Genomic DNA, 16405 nt, shown 5'->3' on the forward strand with positions numbered 1-16405 from the left:
CTGACGACATTTGTCAGGTTTAAGCACCGAACCATCTATTAAACAGAACAAGAAGCAAGGAAGAGACAGAGTTAAATTTTGCTCATGAGGAGAACGCATGGAGCTGCACACTCAGTTACAGTCTCACCCTATGCTCTGAGGAACAGTCCCACGCGCTCCTCTATTTATTCAGTTTGAGAGTTCCCCAGTAACATCGCAGAGGCTGCTTCTAAAGGGAGGGCTCACACATATCATGCCAACAGCTCAGCATGCACAATACGTGGTTATTCAGAACGGAATGTGCCGGGGGCCTTGTGATTTCGCTTTGTCTCTGCTTTGTCTGCGTGCAGTCGCCTTATCTTCGTTGAGGTCCTGGTACGTCCTTTGCTGTTAGTGGGTTAAAAAACAGAAAACATCTGCAGCGAGACCACCCCTCATATACCGTGGAAGATAACAAGTTGTGTGCCCTTGCACGAAGCAGAAAAGAGCACAATAGATAATAACTATAGCAACGGCCTTTAAAGGCCTACTGAAACCCACTACTACCGACCACGCAGTCTGATAGTTTATATATCAATGATGAAATCTTAACATTGCAACACATGCCAATACGGCCGGGTTAGCTTACTAAAGTGCAATTTTAAATTTTGCGCGAAAAATCCTGCTGAAAACGTCTGGGTATGATGACGTCAGCGCGTGACGTCACGGATTGTAGAGGACATTTTGGGACAGCATGGTGGCCAGCTATTAAGTCGTCTGTTTTCATCGCAAAATTCCACAGTATTCTGGACATCTGTGTTGGTGAATCTTTTGCAATTTGTTCAATGAACAATGGAGACAGCAAAGAAGAAAGCTGTAGGTGGGAAGCGGTGTATTGCGGCCGACTGCAGCAACACAAACATGGCCGGTGTTTCATTGTTTACATTCCCGGAAGATGACAGTCAAGCTTTACCATTGGCCTGTGGAGAACTGGGACAACAGAGACTCTTACCAGGAGGACTTTGAGTTGGATGCGCAGACGCGGTACCGTGAGTACGCATGCAGCTGCGGCTTCCAAACATTTGATCGCTTGCCCGTACGTGCGTGCCGCTATGTGCATGTCACGTACGTAACTTTGGGGAAATATATGTGCTGTATGAACTTTGGGGAGGTGAACGGTACTTTGGGCTGTGGGTTTGAGTGTGTTGTGCAGGTGTTTGAGTTGTATTGGCGGGTTATATGGACGGGAGGGGGGAGGTGTTTGTTATGCGGGATTAATTTGTGGCATATTAAATATAAGCCTGGTTGTGTTGTGGCTAATAGAGTATATATATGTCTTGTGTTTATTTACTGTTTTAGTCATTCCCAGCTGAATATCAGGTCCCACCCGCCTCTCACGGCATCTTCCCTATCTGAATCGCTCCCACTGCCCTCTAGTCCTTCACTCTCACTTTCCTCATCCACAAATCTTTCATCCTGGCTCAAATTAATGGGGAAATCGTCGCTTTCTCGGTCCGAATCGCTCTCGCTGCTGGTGGCCATGATTGTAAACAATGTGCAGATGTGAGGAGCTCCACAACCTGTGACGTCACGCTACTCGTCTGCTACTTCCGGTACAGGCAAGGCTTTTTTATCAGCGACCAAAAGTTGCGAACTTTATCGTCGATGTTCTCTACTAAATCCTTTCAGCAAAAATATGGCAATATCGCGAAATGATCAAGTATGACACATAGAATGGACCTGCTATCCCCGTTTAAAAAAGAAAATCGCATTTCAGTAGGCCTTTAAGCATAAGAGTTGTGTGATAACTTATATATAATTATTCTAGAATATTACGGTGAATTGTTGCTGTTTTATGGCTTTGGACAGGTTTTTGGAGCATTTTATTCTGAATGGTCCAAGTTCCGAAGCCATGGATGCTGTTTTGGCACAACTGAAAGATCCACAACGGCAGAACCCTCAAGATCTTGACAATGCCGTCATTGGTAAGAGTCTTTAAATGTTTCTAGTCTCCCAGCCAGTTATGCTATAGAAATACAACACGCTACGACACACTTCAAATATCGTGGCTTGACTTTATTCTCCATGATGGGCCTGATGTAGTACAGCACAGGTGTCAAAGTCATTTTATATGGCCCTCGAAAGCCTGGAAATAATATGTATCAATAAAGTACTGTAACTTTTCTTACTAAATGCGTTCATTCAAGCATGTTGTTTCAATGTTGTATTTGTGTTGTAGAATTTTGGTTGGGAAGTGACTATAATTCAATGGTCAAATCATACTTGCCAACCCTCCCGGATTTTCCGGGAGAGTCCCGAAATTCAGCGCCTCTCCCGAAAACCTCCGAAGACAAATTTTCTCCCGAAATTCAGGCGGACCTGAGTGACGTGTCGACAGCCTGTTTTCACGTCCACTTTCCCACAATATAAACAGCGTACCTGCCCAATCACGTTATAACCGTAGAATGATCGAGGGCGAGTTCTTGGTTTCTTATGTGGGTTTATTGTTAGGCAGTTTCATTAAAGTCCTCCCAGCGCGGTAACAACACACAACAACAGCAGTCACGTTTTCGTCTACTGTAAAGCAGTTCGTCTGCCGTAAACAGCAATGTTGTGACACTCTTAAACAGGACAATACTGCCATCTACTGTACATGCATATGTGACAATAACATCTAGGGCTTTTAGAGAGTGCACAACTGCGCACACAACAAGGAGACGAAGCAGAATGCATCATCAGAGAGGGTGTTCAGCATGGTTAGAAAAATAGTGACAGAGAATAGAACAAGGATGGACAATTCAACCCTTAACTGAACAATGAGTAGATGAGTGTTATGTTTGTGTATATGTGTAAATAAATGAACACTGAAATTCAAGTATTTCTCTTATTTGTATATATAAAAAAAAAAACATATATATATATATATATATATATATATATATATATATATATATATATATAATTTATATATATATATATATATATATATATATATATATATATATATATATATATATATACTGTATATATATATATATATATATATATATATATATATATATATATATATATATAATAAAATACATATATATATATATATATATATATATATATATATATAGCTAGAATTCACCCCACCTCCCGAAATCGGAGGTCTCAAGGTTGGCAAGTATGGGTCAAATCGACATTACAACCTGACATTGAATAAATTTGTCAAAAAGCACGTTGTTTCAACTTTGTATTTTAACTTGGAGAATTATGGTTGGAAAATGACCAAATTTCAATGGTCAAATTAACGTCAGAACCCAACATTGATTAAACAACGTCAAAAAGCATGTTGTTTCAAAGTTGTATATGTGTTGTAGAATTTTGGTTGGGAAATGACCAAATTTCAATGGTCAAATCAACGTCACAGCCTGACATTGATTAAACGTCGTCAAAAAGCATGTTGTTTCAACGTTGTATTTCAACTTGTGGAATTTTGGTTGGTAAATGACCAAAATTCAATGGTTAAATTAACGTCAGAACCCAACATTGATTAAACAACGTCAAAAAGCATGTTGTTTCAACGTTGTTTTTATGTTGCAGAATTTTGATTGGCAAATGACCAGAATTCAATGGTCAAATCAACGTCAGAACACAACATTGATTAAACGTCGTCAAAAAGCATGTTGTTTCAACGTTGTATTTGTGTTGTAGAATTTTGATTGGCAAATGACCAAAATTCAATGGTCAAATCGACTTTACAACCTAACATTGAATACATTAATCAAAAAGCATGTTGTTTCAACGTTGTATTTTAACTTGTGGAATTTCGGTTGGGAAATGACCAAAATTCAATGGTCAAATTAACGTCAGATACCAACATTGATTAAACGTTGTGAAAAAGCATGTTGTTTCAACGTTGTATTTATGTTGCAGAATTTTGGTTGGGAAATGACCAAAATTCAATGGTCAAATTAACGTCAGAACTCAACATTGATTAAACAACGTCAAAAAGCATGTTGTTTCAACGTTGTATTTGTGTTGTAGAATTTTGATTGGCAAATGACAAATTCAATGGTCAAATTCACGTCACATCCTGACATTGAATAAATTTGTCAAAAAGGCATGTTGTTTCAATGTTGTATTTGTGTTGTAGAATTATGGTTGGGAAATGACCAAAATTCAATGGTCAAATCAATGACAGAATCCAACATTGATTAAACAACGTCAGAAAGCTTGTTTCAACGTTGTATTTGTGTTGTAGAATTTTGATTGGCAAATGACCAAAATTCAATGGTCAAATCAACGTCAGAACCCAACATTGATTAAACGTCGTCAAAAAGCATGTTGTTTCAACGTTAGGTTTTAACTTGTAGAATTTTGGTTGGGAAATGACCAAATTTCAATGGTCAAATCAACGTCACAACCTGACATTGAATAAACCTTGTCAAAAAGCATGTTGTTTCAATGTATTTTAACTTGTACAATTTTGGTTGGGAAATGACCAAAATTCAATGGTCAAATTAACATCACAACCCAACATTGATTAAACGTTGTCAAAAAGCATGTTGTTTCAACCTTGTGTTTGTGTTGTAGAATTTTGTTTGGGAAATGACCAAATTTCAATGGTCAAATCAACGTCACTACCCGACGTTGAATAAATTCATCAAAAAGCGTGTTGTTTCAACATTATTTTAACTTGTCGAATTTTGGTTGGGAAATGACCAATCAGTCCAGAACCCAACATTGATTAAACATCATCAAAGAGCATGTTGTTTCAACGTTGTATTTCAACTTGTGGAATTTTGGTTGGAAAATGACCAAAATTCAAAGGTCAAATTAACGCCAGAACCCAACATTGATTAAGCGTCGTCAAAAAGCTTGTTTCAAACTTGTATTTGTGTTGTAGAATATTGGTTGGGAAATGACCAAAATTCAATGGTCAAATCAACGTCACAACCTCCAGGGGCAACCAGTTGAATAGTCTAAATTCTAGACTATTCAACTGGTTTTAGACTATTCAACCAGTTGAGGAGTCAAAATCTTAGACTATTCAACTTGTTGCCCCCGGAGTTTAGTTCACAAAAACTTGTGAGAGACTCACATTTTTGCAGCAGAGTCTTAAAAACACTACAGTGCTGTACAGAGATGATTTCTATCTTTTTTGCAGATGTTTCTTAAACGCGCTCCTGCAACTCTGACAAAATAAATAACCCAAATCAAAGATAGAGGATGTTGTGTCTGGGGAATACACAACATAGGAATGATAGTGAAGGGCGAAGTCCTTTATATAAATCTGGATCGCAGATGTTTCTGGGATACAGGAAAACATTTTTAAGTTGTACTTGAATGTACATCATTTATTTGCTCAAAACATGGTAACAGTTTTATTTCAGTCAGGTTTCTTTTAGAGTGAAATTTCACTAATTTTTGCCCTCGCTCATATATTGACCTGATCACATGTGGAAACGTGTGCGGCCAAAATAAACGTTGCGATTGATCTCGTGCATACATGATTAATGCAATGTTTTTGTGATGAATCACATGAGTTAAGTGAGTACGGTAGAGCAGCCGTGCCAGCAACTTCGAATCTAGCTGCAACTCCAACTCCAACACTTGTCTCGTTCCGACTGCTGCTAATAAGGGCGACAGGTGATTAGATAATCAGCCCCAGCTGGGCAATCCACTCACCTGCTGCTGGCTTCGAGGCCGGGCCATACACACCCCATTCCTGTAGGAGGCGCACCGACCATGCCCTCCTCCACAGATGGGTTCTCACTTCTCTGTGAAGCGCTTTGAGTGTTCAATGGTCAAATCAACAACACAACCTGCCATTGAATACATTTGTCAAAAAGCATGTTGTTTCAACGTTGTATTTTAACTTGTCGAATTTTGGTTGGGAAATGACCAAAATTCAATAGTCAAATCAACGTCAGAACCCAACATTGATTAAACGTCATTAAAAAGCATGTTGTTTCAATGTTGTATTTGTGTTGTAGAATTTTGATTTGGAAATGACCAAAATTCAATGGTTGAATCAACGTCACAACCTGATATTGAATAATTTTGTCAAAAAGCATGTTGTTTCAACGTATTTTAACTTGTACAATTTTGGTTGGGAAATGACCAAAATTGGTCAAATTAACGTCAGAACCCAACATTGATTAAACGCTGTCAAAAAACATGTTTCAGCATTGCATTTTAACTTGTCGAAGTTTGGTTGGGAAATGACCAAAATTCAATCGTGAAATTAACGTCAGAACCCAACATTGATTAAACGTCTTCAAAAAGCATGTTGTTTCAACGTTGTATTTGTGTTGTAGAATTTTGGTCGGGAAATGACCAAAATTCAATGGTCAAATCAACGTCACAACCTGACATTGAATAAATTTGTCAAAAAGCATGTTTCAATGTATTTTAACTTGTAGAAAGAATACTGGTTGGGAAATGACCAAAATTCAATGGTCAAATTAACGTCAGAACCCAACATTGACTGAACGTCATCAAAAAGCATGTTGTTTCAACGTTGTATTTGTGTTGTAGAATTTTGGTTGGGAAATGACCAGAATTCAATGGTCCAATCAGTGCCAGAATCCAACATTGATTAAACATCATCAAAAAGCATGTTGTTTCAATGTTGTATTTGTGTTGTAGAATTTTGATTGAGAAATTACCAAAATTCAATGGTCCAATCAACGTCAGAACCTTATATTGAATAAGTTTGTCAAAAAGCATGTTCTTTCAACGTATTTTAACTTGTAGAATTTTGGTTGGGAAATGACCAAAATTCAATGGTCGAATTAACGTCAGAACCCAACATTGATTAAATGTTGTCAAAAAGCATGTTGTTTCAACGTTGTATATGTGTTGAAGAATTTTACTTGGGAAATGACCAAAATTCAATGGTCAAATCATTGTCAGAACCCAACATTGATTAAACGTTGTCAAAAAGCATGTTGTTTCAACGTTGTATATGTGTTGAAGAATTTTGGTTGAGAAATGACCAAAATTCAGTGGTCAAATTAACGTCAGAACCCAACATTGATTAAATGTTGTCAAAAAGCATGTTGTTTCAACGTTGTATATGTGTTGAAGAATTTTACTTGGGAAATGACCGAATTTCAATGGTCAAATCATTGTCAGAACCCAACATTGATTAAACGTCGTCAAAAAGCATGTTGTTTCAACGTTGTATTTTAACATGTAGAATTTTGGTTGGGAAATGACCAAAATTTACACGTGAAATTAACGTCAGAACCCAATATTGATTAGACATTGTCAAAAAGCATGTTTTTTCAACGTTGTATTTGTGTTGTAGAATATTGGTGGGGAACTGACCAAATTTCAATGGTCAAATCAACGTCACAACATGACATTGAATACATTTGTCAAAAAGCATGTTTCAATGTATTTTAACTTGTAGAAAGAATACTGGTTGGGAAATGACCAAAATTCAATGGCCAAATTAACGTCAGAACCCAACATTGACTGAACGTCGTCAAAAAGCATATTGTTTCAACGTTATACTGTATTTGTGTTGTAGAATTTTGGTTGAGAAATAACCAGAATTCAATGGTCCAATCAGTGCCAGAATCCAACATTGATTAAACGTTATCAAAAAGCATGTTGTTTCAATGTTGTATTTGTGTTGTAGAATTTTGATTGAGAAATTACCAAAATTCAATGGTCCAATCAACGTAAAAACCTGATATTAAATAATTTTGTCAAAAAGCATGTTGTTTCAACGTATTTTAACTTGTAGAATTTTGTTTGGGAAATGACCAAAATTCAATGGTCAAATTCACGTTAGAACCCAACATTGATTAAACGTTGTCAAAAAGCATGTTGTTTCAACCTCGTATTTGTGTTGTAAAATTTTGGTTGGGAAATGACCAAAATTCAATGGTCAAATCAACACCAGAACCCAACATTGATAAAATGTCGTCAAAAAGCATGTTGTTTCAAACTTGTCTATGTGTTGAAGAATGTTAGTTGGGAAATGACCAAAATTCAATGGTCACATCAACGTCTGAACCCAACATTGATTAAACGTCGTCACAAAGCATGTTGTTTCATCGTTGTATTTTAACTTGTAGAATTTTGGTTGGGAAATGACCAAAATTCAATCGTGAAATTAACGTCAGAATCCAATATTGATTAAGCGTCGTCAAAAAGCATGTTTTTTCAACGTTGTATTTGTGTTGTAGAATATTGGTGGGGAACTGACCAAAATTCATCAGTCAAATCAATGTCACAACCTGACATTGAATAAATGCCGTCAAAAAGCATGTTGTTTCAACGTTGTACTTTAACTTGTAGAATTTTGGTTGGGAAGTGACCAAAATTCAATGGTCAAATCAACTTCACAACCTGACATTGAATACATTTGTCAAAAAGCATGTTGTTTCAAAGTATTTTATTTGTTGAATTTTGGTTGGGAAATGACCAATCAGTCCAGAACCCAACATTGATTTAACATCATCAAAGAGCATGTTGTTTCAACATTATATTTGTGTTGAAGAATTTTGGTTGGGAAGTGACCAAAATTCAATGGTCAAATTTACATCAAAACCCAACATTGATTAAACGTTGTCAAAAAACATGTTTCAACGTTGTATTTTAACTCGTCGAAGTTTGTTTGGGAAATGACCAAAATTCAATAGTTAAATTTGCATCAGAACCCAACATTGATTAAACGTCGTCAAAAAGCATGTTGTTTGAACGTCGTGTTTGTGTTGTAGAATATTGGTTGGGAAATGACCAAAATTCAATGGTCAAATCAACGTCACAACCCGACATTGATTAAACGTCATCAAAAAGCATGTTGTTTCAAACTTGTCTATGTGTTGAAGAATGTTTGTTGGGAAATGACCAAATTCAATGGTCACATCTACGTCAGAACCCAACATTGATTCAACGTCGTCAAAAAGCATGTTGTTTCAACGTTGTATTTCTGTTGTAGAATTTTGGTTGGGAAATGACCAAAATTCAATCGTGAACTTAACGTCAGAACCTAATATTGATTAAACGTCGTCAAAAAACATGTTGTTTCAACATTGTATTTGTGTTGTAGAATATTTGTTGGGAAATGACTAAAATTCAATGGTCAAATCAACGTCACAACCTGACATTGATTAAACGTCGTCAAAAAGCATGTTGTTTCAACGTTGTATTTTAACTTGTCGAATTTTGGTTGGAGAATGACCAAAATTCGATGGTCAAATCAACGTCAGAACCCAATATTGATTAAACGTCGTCAAAAAGCATGTTGTTTCAACGTTGTATTTGAACTTGTAGCATTTTGGTTGGGAAGTGACCAGAATTCAATGGTCCAATCAGTGCCAGAATCCAACATTGATTAAACTACGTTCAAAAGCATGTTGTTTCAACGTTGTATTTGTGTTGTAGAATTTTGGTTGGGAAGTGACCAAAATTCAATGATCAAATCAACGTCACTACCAGACATTGAATACATTTGTCAAAAAGCATGTTGTTTCAACGTTGTATTTTAACTTGTCGAATTTTGGTTGGGAAATGACCAAAATTCAATGGTCAAATCAACGCCAGAACCCAACATTGATTAAACTTTGTGAAAAAGCATGTTGTTTCAACGTTGTACTGTATTTGTGTTGTCGAATTTAGGTTTGGAAATAACCAGAATTCAATGGTCCTAACAGTGCCAGAATCCAACATTGATTAAACGTTGTCAAAAAGCATGTTGTTTCAACGTTGTATTTGTGTTGTAGAATTTTGGTTGGGAAATGACCAAAATTCATTGGTCAAATCAACGTCACAACCCGACATTGATTAAACGTCGTCAAAAAGCATGTTGTTTCAACGTTGTATTTGTGTTGTAGAATTTTGGTCGGGAAGTGACCAAAATTCAATGATCAAATCAACGTCACTACCAGACATTGAATACATTTGTCAAAAAGCATGTTGTTTCAACGTTGTATTTTAACATGTAGAATTTTGGTTGGGAAATGACCAAAATTCAATGGTCAAATCAACGTCACAACATGACATTGAATAAATTTGTCAAAAAGCATGTTGTTTCAATATATTTTAACTTGTAGAATTTTGGTTGGGAAATTGGTCAAATCAACGTCAGAACCCAACATTGATTAAACGTTGTCAAAAAGCATGTTGTTTCAACGTTGTATTTAAATTGCTGGACGTCAGGACCTAATTCAACAAGTTCTCAATGTTGTTTTAATGTCTTCACAGCCCTGAAAAAGTACATTGTGATTAATTCATCATGTGTCATGAAAATGTAATATAATCCCTGTAAAATGATGCATGTTTTTTGTGGAAGCACAACTCCACCAGGTGAAAGACAACCTGACCAAGACATCTCAGCAGCTCATACCCGACGTGTTCACCAACACTTGAGGTAAGCTAAAGTCGGAAAGTCTGCTGACATGGCAAATATTGCACGCCCCTGCTGTCGCTCCGTAGGTCCACCAGCCTTTCATCTCCACACTAATGATCTCCCGCCAACTTTTATTTTCCTCTCCCTACTGAGTTAACTGTCTCACATTTTACAAGGCTAAAAGGTGCAGACTGTGTTGCAAAAAAGCACTGATGTCGGGAAACACAAACCTATTTTCCGGTTTCTGCATTGACGCTGTGTTTCGATGTTCAGTCGTGCCTGGTGCGTTCCAAGGAGCGCTGCACGGCGTCCTGACGTTGAAGCAGTTAGATGAAGCTGTCAGGGACACCATGCGCCGCGGGGGATGCACCGCCAGCCGAGCCTCCTTCGTCGGAGCCTGCTTCGGGGCACAGGTAAAGCAGTCCAGTTTCATTTCAGACTTGGTTCAAACAGCCTTTGAAGTATATTGAATTTTATAATCGTAGAGTAGCTAAAGGACAAAAAAAGTCCTCATGGATTTTTGAGTGTATTAATCATCAAAAAACACAAAAATTGCAGCATTGCAGTTAAAATGACCCGTATCTCTTATGTTTGACCGCCATCTACTGGTCACACTTATCATTACACCATGCACCAAATAAAATAGCTTCGAGGTCGGTAAGCACAACCAGAATTATTCCGTATGAAGGGTTCAAACACTGATGACATCTATTAAACAAGACAAGAAGCAAGGAATTAAACAGAGACAGAATTAAATTTGAGGAGAGACGTCTGGACTGTACTCTTTGTACAGTCTCACCACGCTCTGACGAAAGATTGCACGCCGCCTCTTTTATTTGGACTTTCCCTGACTACATGGCAACAGCTGTTTCTAAAGGAAGGGGGGTCATAAACAGCTGTTGCCTTTGGTTACAAAACAGTTCAAAGAAAAGGTCGGTTCAAAGAAAAGGCTGCAAACAGTTCACAGAAAAGGTCGTAAAACAGTTCAAAGAAGAGGTCCCTTAGACTTGGACTTAGAAAATCTTTATTGTCCCCGAGGGGCAATTTGGTTTGCAGCAGTCGTCATTAAAAAACAAGGTTCAACAGTAAAACGAGGTACCACAGTAAAAAACAAGGTGCAACAGTAAAAACGAAGTACAACAGTAAAAACAAGGTACAACGATAAAACAAGGTACAAATACATAAAATACATACAACATGCAAACCATCATGAAAGCATTGAGCTAAAAACTAAAAACATTTGTAAAACAATAAAAACTAATGATCACACGTCGCTTCCCACTAAAGTGACTGCATAGCAGCTAAGCTTGTTTAAGAAGCTCATTTATAAAGGCAACAGCTGAGGGAACAAAGTATCTTATGTATCTGTTGTTTTTGGCCTTTCTATTAGTAGGGGCGTACCTGCATCCTGAAGGGAGTCAGGTCCTGCTTCCTCTTCGCTTTGTAGATCTTGGGTCAAGACAATATCTTTTTGTTGATTACAATACTTCAAAGAAACAGAACACCTTCATGTCGCTTCCCATCCTACACAGTGGAGTTTTACAAGCCTTTTGTTTGGTAGGATCAAAGACAGCTTAACACAACGTAACACAAAGTTTTGTGATAACTTAGATACAATTATTCTAACACCGTACTTTAGGCGCACCGGGTTATAAGGCGGATCGGTTCGCAGCCGAGTGTGAAGTGACTGGGATGAGAATCAGCACCTCCAAGTCCGAGTCCATGGTTCTCGCCCGGAAAAGGGTGGAGTGCCATCTCCGGGTTGGGGAGGAGACCCTGCCCCAAGTGGAGGAGTTCAAGTACCTTGGAGTCTTGTTCACGAGTGAGGGAAAAGTGGATCGTGAGATCGACAGGCGGATCGGTGCGGCGTCTTCAGTAATGCGGACGCTGTATCAATCCGTTGTGGTGAAGAAGGAGCTGAGCCGGAAGGCAAAGCTCTCAATTTACCGGTCGATCTACGTTCCCATCCTTACCTATGGTCATGAGCTTTGGGTTATGACCGAAAGGACAAGATCACGGGTACAAGCGGCCGAAATGGGTTTCCTCCGCCGGGTGGCAGGGCTCTCCCTTAGAGACAGGGTGAGAAGCTCTGCCATCCGGGGGGAGCTCAAAGTAAAGCCGCTGCTCCTCCACATCGAGAGGAGCCAGATGAGGTGGTTCGGGCATCTGGTCAGGATGCCACCCGAACGCCTCCCTCGGGGAGGTGTTTAGGGCACGTCCGACCGGTAGGAGGCCACGGGGAAGACCCAGGACACGTTGGGAAGACTATGTCTCCCGGCTGGCCTGGGAACGCCTCGGGATCCCCCGGGAGGAGCTGGACGAAGTGGCTGGGGAGAGGAAAGTTTGGGCTTCCCTGCTTAAGCTGCTGCCCCCGCGACCCGACCTCGGATAAGCGGAAGAAGATGGATGGATGGATGGTTATAAGGCGCACTGTTGAGTTTTGAGAAAAAAATATATATTTTCAGTGCGCCTTATAGTCCGGAAAATACGGTAGTTCCAGTCTGTGGAACGCTCTCCCTGACCACCTGAGGGCACCACAGACTGTGAATGCTTTTAAAAAAGGCTTAAAAACCCTTCTTTTTAAAAAATATTTTTTTTAGATATATGCATACTAGTTTGAGCTATTTGGCTGTTGTAGTTTTTATTTTTTTTTATTTTTTGTTATCTTTTTATTTATTTTTATTTTTTTAATACACTGTAGCACTTTGAGGTTGTTTACTCAATGTAAAGTGCTTTTTACAAATAAAATCTATTATTATTATTATTATTATTAAAAACTACCTTTTTTAGAGTGTACCTGCCAACCTTCCCATTTTTGCCAGGAAATCCAGTTGGGGTCGCATGCGAGTTGCATGGTATGTAATTTAATAAAATTAAAAACACGAGAGAGTCGGCCGGACCTGACGACAACGTAGAATAAAACTCTCCGTGTGGTTAAAAAAAATGTTGCGTTTTAATTCCTCTTTGGAGTCTTTCCGTACTCCGCAACTGCCAGTATAAGTTTGTTGCGATGACGATGCAAATGTCTTTTTTATCATGTGCTTCCAGACTGGCCTCCGAGGAATCCCGGAGTCTTGGAAGGAAAGGACACTCCGATATCCTCAGCTTCTGGAGCTGGTTGAGAATATGTTCCAGAAAACCGCCTAACTTTGCATGTCGTCTTTGTGTTGGCCTCGTGTTACGTAATCCCCTATTGACAGTAAGTGTGGCTGTACATGAAAATGTCCCCTCCTGTTGCAAATGTACTTTAAATAGGCAATTCATGACAGTCTCGTTTAAAAGTCCTGGACAGAACGAGACTTGAATATTTTTGTGGTGTTAAAGGTGTTATGTAATAAGTCGGGACATGCCAATAAAAGATAACATTACTCGCATGTTGTTTTAATTGAACTTCTGAGGCGGGAGATGGATTGCTGAGGTTTCTTAAAGTCTGGAAACATGCTTTTTTTTTCTTCTTTTTTTTTTTTGCTGAAGGGAGGAATTTGTCTGGTTTTCCGTCTTCCCACTCCACGTTATTGGGAAGTGAGGGAGCAGATTTACTACTGGAACAAGCGGAGACTCCCTCAAAGGAGCTGTTCTGTCTTGCCGAAAGTGCTGACTTCTTTATTTGGGCATTTTTAGTAGGGCTGCGAATCTTTGGGAGTCCCACGATTCGAGTCAATATCGATTCTTGGGGTCACGATTTGATTATAAATCGATTTTTTTTTCCGATTCAACGCGATTCTCGATTCAAAAACGATATTTTTCCGATTCAAAACAATTCTCTATTTATTCAATACATAGGATTTCAGCAGGATCTACCTAGGGGTGTAACGGTACGTGTATTTGTATTGAATCGTTTCGGTACGGCATACTTGCCAACCTTGAGACCTCCGATTTCGGGAGGTGGGGGCGGTGGGGGGCATGGTTGAGGGCGGGGGCGTGGTTAAGAGGGGAGGAGTATATTGACAGCTAGAATTCACCAAGTCAAGTATTTCATACATATATATATATATACATACATACATATACATATATATATATATATATATATATATATATATCTACATCCTGAAAATATGCAAACAAAACTGTGTTTAGATAATTGATACTTCAAACTTGCATAAATAAATCTTGAGGAATATAACATAACTTGGCTTCTGAGAGCTTCAAAATGTAATGAATAAAATGCTAAAGTTGTTGATAAACAAGCAATTATTTTAATAATTAAATATGGTCATTTTAAATGAATTATTATGATCATTTAAAATTAATTATTTCCAATATGTTTATTTTAATGTATAATTCTATGGCTGGATGTAATAAGGAGTCAGAAAAAATACAAATAAAAATACAATTAATTTTGATGTTTTTAGCAAAATATAGTAAAAATGTATTTAGTTTTTTTTTTTTAAATTAATCAATATATTTATTTTTAGGTAAGATAAACATAATACAATGTATCTCTAGTCTGGATGATTTAGTTCTTGTCACCCTGTTGCAGAGGTGGGACCAAGTCATTGCTTTGCAAGTCACAAGTAAGTCTCAAGTCTTTACCCTCAAGTCTCGAGTCAAGTCCCGAGTCAAGACAGGGCAAGTCCGAGTCAAGTCCAATGTCAAGACTGGAAAGTCTCAAGTCAAGTCCCAAGTCCTGCATTTTGAGTTTCGAGTCCTTTCAAGTCATTTAACCACAGACTAATATATTTACACAGATTGTGTATGCTTTTAAAACGCTGTATTTATTTATTAAAACAAGTGCATTTGAAATTGCAGGGAAAAAGATAGTGCTGACATTGCACTTCAAAATAGCACTATTAACCAGTCATTTTAAACATTTAACTCATTCCTTTACAGAATAAACACATTTGAAAAAAACAAGTGCAACTGTACTTATTTGCACAAAAGTGTTAACATTGTATTTCCATGGCATATTGCATTGTAACTAGTTCCACAGCAGTTTCTATCCTGTTCTTACCTTATCTCATTGATCTCATCTCATACTGTATGTGTGTTTATGTGTGCGTACACATGAAAAACATAACAAATATATGAACATAACAATGAACAGAGTTGTACTTTTTAGATGTCAGGACCCTATGCAATATGTACACATATTCTTAATATAGTATACATTTTAACTGACCTTTATTTGACTATGTTTGTCTTTTTGTAGGTGGCTAAAATAGGCGGTGCTGCTGACTGCCGTCTAACGTTACGTTACTGTGTGTGATACATTGACTAACGTAATGTTACTGTGTGTGATACATTGACTAACGTAATGTTACTGTGTGTGATACATTGACTAACGTTACGTTACTGTGTGTGATACATTGACTAACGTAATGTTACTGTGTGTGATACATTGACTAACGTTACGTTACTGTGTGTGATACATTGACTAACGTTACGTTACTGTGTGTGATACATTGACTAACGTAACGTTATGTATAGGTACCTCATGAAACCCTGCTTAAAAAAAAATCACTTGACAAAAAGTATGAATAAGGTAGCAAACTGCAGTGGACGCAACAGATTGCCGTGTTTGCAATGACGTTGTAACCATAGACATCTTATAAGTAGACGCAGCATTGGTTGCTGTGACGTGAGCAATTTGCCCGCCATCTTGAAGTGGTGATGAGGAGCCGGCGAGCAGCCTAAACTGACAGTTGAAAGGTAGAAAACAAAGATGGTGTTCAGCGTTTTCCTGCTCAAATGAGCGGACTGTTGAAAATAGGAATCGGGGGATTACTTTTCACAAGTAAGATTTAACATTAACGTACTATTGGTTGTATTTTATGAAAATAATATTACCACAGAGTTGAGAAGGATCAAAGATCTTCAATATTTGTATGTGAAAATCACAAATAAATCTTCTGTGGGAGGATGACGCCCCTACAGGGGTTTGGTTTACAAACTTTCAGCCCCACCTAAAACAAAATTCACCAGCCACTACTGATTATGATGCATTCTCATTTTAGGCAAAGTATAAGACAATACTTTCTTAACAGTATAATTGTAAACAGGAATCAGTCTTCAAGTAACAATATTCAAATACTAACATTGTTGGGTTAAACAGAATTTGGTTTTATTCTGAATCCAGTGAAACAGATT

General features: G+C 37.9%; 1 protein-coding gene across 1 annotated transcript in view; it reads left to right on the forward strand.

The window, feature by feature from the left end:
• The window catches only part of LOC133609281 (crystallin J1B-like), a 33441-nt gene extending 19752 nt beyond the window's left edge, over positions 1–13689 (forward strand). Inside the window, exons 7-10 of the mRNA XM_072913418.1 lie at positions 1828–1943; positions 10259–10336; positions 10589–10728; positions 13364–13689. Coding sequence (XP_072769519.1) covers positions 1828–1943; positions 10259–10336; positions 10589–10728; positions 13364–13462 — 433 coding nt within the window. The 3' untranslated portion in view covers positions 13463–13689. The remainder of the gene's footprint in view (positions 1–1827; positions 1944–10258; positions 10337–10588; positions 10729–13363) is intronic.
• The last annotated feature ends 2716 nt before the right edge of the window (positions 13690–16405 follow it).

The sequence above is a fragment of the Nerophis lumbriciformis genome, linkage group LG07 (assembly GCF_033978685.3).
Source record: "Nerophis lumbriciformis linkage group LG07, RoL_Nlum_v2.1, whole genome shotgun sequence".
In the NCBI taxonomy this organism is placed as follows: Eukaryota; Metazoa; Chordata; class Actinopteri; order Syngnathiformes; family Syngnathidae; genus Nerophis; species Nerophis lumbriciformis.